Below are 6,854 nucleotides of genomic sequence, written 5' to 3' on the forward strand. Positions count from 1 at the left end.
CGGCAATTCTATGCTCCGAAGCTTTGCAATCAATCCCGTCAATATTTGCTGAAGTAGAGTTATCAACTATACAATTGGGATATGAAAATTCTGTGCCTGTTAACAATCCCGGAGAAGATAGCATGTTGCCTCTTCATGTAAGTTCTGGTTCTGTTTTTGTGATTGTTTCAGTGTCACCAGAATTAGCCCAAGTTCAAATTGCCTACAAAGCATTAATTTTATAGGACTTTGCTGAGTTATTATTTTCTGTAATCACATTATTGTTTTGAGATTTACATGGTTACTACCTTGCTTTTTTTGTTGTCCCATCACGGTGGAATATTTTTGCAAGCATTAGATGATGAAATATGCAAAGACAAACTCATCTTGCTTATATTATAATTTTTCCTACTCTTTCTTTTAGTAATGATCTGCCTTTATCTCAAATGTCATGCTCGCAGTGAGTTGCATTGACAACATCTAGTAAATCTAGCTTATGATGGCAATGATTATAAGTAATGACTTTAATCTACATATTCATCTTGTTTTGTTACTGCTGCATTTTGACGTCCTCATACACTTCTATCTGAATCGGTTCCTTCTACCGTCAAGTTTTCTTTTTTGGAAGTCTTAAATTCAATCAAAACACCGGATTTTCATGCCATACAGTTGAATGTTGTATCATAACTGTCTTATATGTATGGCTGAACATTTTATTTATAGGCAAGGAATATTAAAACAAAATAGCAGGTTTTAAGGCCTTGTTCTTTTTACCAAAAATTATAAATTGGCATTGGAGATACGATTTTTTTCCTTTGTTCAAATTGTTTATATAAAAAATCATATAGATTGCAAATACTGGCAATTTTCATTGGTGATATTAAAGCAAAATTGCATGTTTTAAGGCCCTTATGTTTTGAAAATGGTAGATTACCATTATAAATGTGACTTGTTCTTTGTTTTGTATCTTTATATATTGATTGATTGATTGATTGATCTTTTGAATGTCAAGGTCAAATAATTGTTACATACAGATTAAGAGTATCTGTTTGCCTTCCTTCATGTACGACTTGATGCATTTTATTACAAGCATTTTCCTCTTGATAATAATGAAGTGAGTTCTGGCATTTTTTTTTTCTCTTGCAACGTAGGAAGATAAGAGTTTAAACTATTCTCTTTTCTTCTTGCGCATGGACTTAGGATTAGTAGATCAATACCAGAGTGTAAGTTTTATAGGTTTGTTGATATGAATTAAGTACATTTAAATTTATAGTATTGGAGGATAGAATATTGCTTAGGTACAATATGTTTATGTGTCTTGTCGTATTGTATCGAGAACATGATTAACATCATATGAATATTTACCTTCCCACGGGGTGATTAAAATAGAAGTTTCTTGGTGGTACTATATGATGAAAGAATGTGTGTACTTCAAAGGTAAATTTTTATTATGTATCAATAGAACAAAAAATTGTTCATGGATGGGTGTTGGGAAATAAACAAATTGTAACTGTTTACAACCGATAGATATGTTATTTTATATTTGATGAGTCTCATCTGCATTTTATTCAGCTTCTTTGATCACTTGGGTTTGTGTAGTAATTGTTCTTTTGCAATGTGAAATGTAGCATTCAGTGAGAGGTGTTATAATTTTGTTAAGATAAAATTGTTTTACAAAAGTCTGAAAATTTAGCATGGAATCTTTTTTTTCTGCTCAGCATGGCCCTTATTTGGTAGGGGTCTTATTGTAAAATTCAGGAAGAAACCCTAAACTTAAACTTTAGGCAATATTCTATTCAATTTTCCCTCCCAGCTGTTTTATTTTTCCCATCCACTTGTTTGCTAAATGTTACACAACTTGGGTAAACTTTGGATTGAATCGCTTTATAAAATCTGTATTATCTTATTGACTTGGATTCAAGCTATAAGTAACAGTGACTGGTTCAATACCATGCCATTCCATTTGCAGGACTCCTTAAAATTTATGTCTGCACTGAAAGGAAGCCGAGCAAATAAAGGGAAACCTCTCGATCGAAATCTACATGTTACATGGGCAGCAAATGTCCATGATCCACCTGTTACTTCATCTTCCCACACAGTGAGGGGACACCGCCACCGTCTTCCCAAGGCCAAGACTTGGGATTATCACAGGCAGAAGCACATGAAAGCTAAGCCATCTAATGCCAGCAGCAGTGGTGATAGAAAGCGCTCTCATAGAAGAAGCACTAGTAGCACCTTTTTGGATGCCCGGATGGCAGGGTATCCTTTCCTTTTGAGTACTTTCTATTGAATTTCCCTCTATAGTTCTTGTTTCAGTGAATATTGTCTTCGATTTTCAGGATGCAAGCTCTTGCAAGTAAATCAATGCAGATTGGTTTTCGAATGGCAAAGTTAGAGGCTCTGGATCTTGCAGCAGCACCAAAGTGGTCAGGATTTACTGAACTGTGCAGGTAGCTTCCATGCAGAATCACCTTGGCCATTTTCATTTCCTATTGCAGAAGCTTCCTGATAGTTACTGGCTAATTTGGTTGAGTTACTACTTTACATGCTGCAACTTATTTTTTTTTTTCCTTCCCGTTGATTAATTTATTTGAACTGTCATACGTTACTGTGGTATGTAAACAAGTGTTTGGAAAGATTTGGTTACTGGTTTCTGGATGGACTATTAACTTATGCAGCAGCATCATTTGACATATAAGTACAAAACTGACCTTTATGTCTTTCCTTTTTTTTCAGAATGTTGAGTAAGAGTACTCAACCACCACACAACTCTCCTTGGCCTATTGGTTGAGAGCTTAGGCTTCCAACTAAGAGGTCCAAGGTTCGAGTCCATGTATTTGCGTTGTGTGTGTGAGTTTACCTTAAATGGCCTAAATGTCCAAAAAAAAAGAGTACTCAACCACCCTCTCGTTCTCATTGCCCGTCGTTTTGTGATAGGCTACGTAATAAGAAAAAAGAAAGGGTATAAATATTTAAGGCAAAAAAAAAAAAGACTTCGTCCCGGCTTTCTTACTGCTTAAAGCAGCTTTTTTAGTATACTAAAAAATATATATTTTTATAATAATTTTACAAGATGTAATGGTGTATGTTATTTAGTGATTGTATTTTTCTTGTAGATGAGACTAGACGGAGCTAAAAGTGAACTTAAATAATGTATATGATATTTTTCTTAATAAAAGATGATATGTTAAAAAAATTAGAGATGGATCTAAAAATACTTAAAAACATATAAGAAATGATATTTCTTTTTAATTTTTAATTAATAATAATGAAGAAAAAGGATTCATATAATCAATCATATATAGTGGAATAAATACTTGTTATTATTATTATATGTTATGAAAAGTTGGAAGTAAACCTAAAAAAGACTTGGTTAGAAAAAAATTAAAAATGATTTTTTTTTTTATTAAATTTTAATAAAAATTTAACTCTTAATGATAAAGAAAAAAAGATTCATATAAGAAATCTCACCCTCACGTAGTGAAATATATGCTTGAAATTATGTGGATGACAAAATTTTTACAAAGCACCAAAAAAATTATCTCAAATAAAATCTTAGCTTGAATTGATAGATAATTAGAACAATAATGCTTCGCACCGACACCAAAGAGGCCCATTTGGAACAATAATAGCTTGTATAAATACTAATTTTGCTGTAAAATTATTATGTTTTAAAATCATTATAATATATATTCTTTCTAAAAAAGTCAGACATTACCATTGTAAGATCTAATTTTTAAAAAGATCACATCACAAAATTGAGAAAAATAGCAAGTTGTAACTATATCAAAATATGATAACTATCAGTAAAATAAAATTATAAAATATTTATCCTGACTGCACAATCTCCATAATAATAAAATTTTGGGCATTTGTTTGGATCGAAAGAGAACGATTGAAATATCTATAATGAAAACCAATTTCTGGCTCAAGGCGGTTCATTCCACTCAAATTTCTGACTACAAAATTCAAGTAGTTGTGGTTGAGAACAAGGGCTTAACTATTTCATCTTCTGTTCAGCTGAAACATAATCCCACTGTGCTCTCCAAACGATAGATGGTATCAGCAGCCGCTCAACTTCCCATCCTGCAGAACGAAGCTGCATCCATCAAAAACCATTCAGAAAATCAGCACAGTTATCAATTAGCAATCACTAGAATCTTAGGCTTCTTTTGAGATGGCTTCTTTATTGCTTCTTAAAGATATTTTCTAGTACAAAAATTTTAATTTTAATTTTAATTTTTTACTAAAAAGCTGCTTTAGGAAACAGTAAAAAAGTCATCCCAAACGAAACCTTAATCCATAACATCTTTTGTTAACTCTCCTCTTATTTTTCATTTAGTGCCTGAAACAAAATCATTGCACTCAAACATAGAAACATGAATTATTCAAAAGTAATTTTTTTTTCAAAAATTCCACCCCTCCCCCTCCCCTTTATTATTCAAAAAACATAAAAACATAGAAACATGAATTATTCAAACGAAAAAAACAGTTCTCCCCTTCCCTATAAGTCTACATCCACTGCTAGGCTTGAAAACCCTTCAAAGCTTAACTGAAAAAATCTTCTATCCTCCAAAAAAAACCTTTGTCGACAAATTTTGCCCGTTAGCTTCTTGCCTCTTCAAGACAAAGATGGTTTGCTTCTCGAAAGAAGAAATTTTGGAAAGATCCGAAGAATGAGAGCTCAGCTTGGTTGGTAACTCTATTACTAAGAGGCTTTCTATGAAGCAATTTTTGTTCTATGATGAAAATGATCTATCAAATGTACTTTTAAACTCCTCTCATTAAACAATAGATTCCTTAGCTTCCAACCCGGCTGCTGACAAACAAAGGCTAAAATAATTGGCTTCCACCTCAAAAACTTGATGAATTTTCCCAACTTGGCTTCTTGAAATGTTAGGAGGTTTAATAGCTTTGATAGGGTTCTTAATCGAAGGGATCTTGTTAACTCTTTTAAACTAGACCTCTTTTGTATCCTCAAAGAAAAGATTAACGGTTCCTTCTTATCTGATCTGTGATTTATTAAGTCCCATAAACTTTTTACCAATGAAGGCAGAAATAATTTCAGTTGGTACTCAAATGATTCATGACCAGGTGATTTTTGGTTCTCTTCCATCTTTTCTTTTGTCGATGGTCTAAGGATCAAACTCTATGATGAAAATGACAACATTATGGAATAATCTTAAAGATATTGCTGCTAGTATGAATCAAACATGGATCATCATGGGGGACTTCAATTGCTGGAGAAACTAAAATGAAAAATCTGGAGGCACCCCCATTTAAAATAGTAAATTCTGAGAGTTCAATAATATGATTTTTTTATTCAGGTTTAAAGATCTTGCTTTGGTTTGGCTCTCTTACACCAGGCTTAATTAAAAGACTAAAAACCGAATTCATATTAAGCTGGACAAGATACTCATTAATGATTTCTGGTTAGACATGTTTCCTCTCTCTTTCTATAATGTTGAAACTGCTAGGAGTTCTAACCACTCTCTTATTTTACAAAACCAGGCCCCTCCCAATAAAAGTCATAGATTCCTTTCCAAAAGCCTATTGGATTAAGCTCCCTAATTTCTGGGAAGCTCTTCTCACCTTTCTCTCATCAAATCCAAGGAGACCTATCTTTTCCTTATATTCCAAACTCCAAAAACTGAAAAGCATTATTAAAAGAGATCAATCCTTCTCCTCTAATCATATCTTCTCCACCATCCAGAATCTCCAAAGTAGACAGTTTTCTTGTCTTTCAACACTCAACAAGGAACCTCAAAATAGCACTTTAAAGGCAAACGCAGAGGCTATAAATGAGTCTCTCAAACTTCAAGACCAAATGGTTATCTCATGGTGAAGAGAACCTTATGTTGTTTATGGTAAGATTAGAGGGAAAAGGAACTATAATTGCATCAAACAGATCTCTAAATCTCTGGAGATTTTTACTTGCTCAACCTCTATGGCTCAAGCTACAATTGCTCATTTCAAAAATCTTTTTAACAGTCAAATTTTAATTGAGAATATCTCTCAGTCTTCGCTTGCTGGAAATACCATTCCACCGTACCTTCAGCTCTCACTACCCCTATGATAGATGAGGAAATCAAGTATGTCATTTTTTTTCTGCTGCCAAGAATGCCACTCCTAGCCCTGATGGTTTTTCTTTTGAGTTCTATCATTGGCAATCAGTTATACCATGCTGTTAAACATTTCTTCAGGAATAGCTACCTCCCAATCAAAGTCAAGGCCACTGGTATTATTCTCTATCCCTAAATCTCCTCATGCTAACAACATTTCATGTTTCAAGCATATTTTCCTTTGCAATGCCTTCTACAAGATTATTGCACATGTTGGGGATTGAGATTATTGCACATGTTGGGGATTGAGAAGAGTAAAACACCGCAACGAAACAAATAAAAAATGTAAAAGCAGCGGAAGTAAAAGGACACCATGATTTAACGTGGAAAAACTCAAAATTAGGAAGAAAAAAAAATTGAGCGACACCACACCAATGAATCCTATGAAAATGGGGAGAAATAAGTACAAATCTCTCTTCTCTCTCACTCTCTCCTTGCTTCTCTTCTCTCTTACACAATTTTCACACTCAAAACACAAGAGAAAGCCAAATTAATAACACCAAGGGATGCAACCCTTCAGAAAAATGAGAAAGAAAACTATCCAGTTCTCCTCGCAACGTTGCGGCGCTTAATTCTCTGTCATCATGATGTTGCAGCGCTCAAACCCGTTGCGCCGCGACATCACACAATATTACAACGTCGAATATAGAGCGCTGTGGCGCTCTTCTCTCCGTCGATCAACGCTAGGCACTCGGAACACAGCGCCAGGGTATTGTACGGAAGGAAAAAACAAACAAACAAACAAACATTTTT

At 33.9% G+C, this 6,854-nt stretch overlaps 1 protein-coding gene across 1 annotated transcript in view; it reads left to right on the forward strand.

The window, feature by feature from the left end:
* The window catches only part of LOC110110925, a 4,077-nt gene extending 1,444 nt beyond the window's left edge, over positions 1–2,633 (forward strand). Inside the window, exons 4-6 of the mRNA XM_028698879.1 lie at positions 2–137; positions 1,949–2,238; positions 2,319–2,633. Of these exons, the coding sequence (XP_028554712.1) occupies positions 2–137; positions 1,949–2,238; positions 2,319–2,433 (541 nt within the window). The 3' untranslated portion in view covers positions 2,434–2,633. The remainder of the gene's footprint in view (position 1; positions 138–1,948; positions 2,239–2,318) is intronic.
* The last annotated feature ends 4,221 nt before the right edge of the window (positions 2,634–6,854 follow it).

This window comes from Dendrobium catenatum, unplaced genomic scaffold, assembly GCF_001605985.2.
Source record: "Dendrobium catenatum unplaced genomic scaffold, ASM160598v2 fragScaff_scaffold_1168, whole genome shotgun sequence".
NCBI lineage: Eukaryota > Viridiplantae > Streptophyta > Magnoliopsida > Asparagales > Orchidaceae > Dendrobium > Dendrobium catenatum.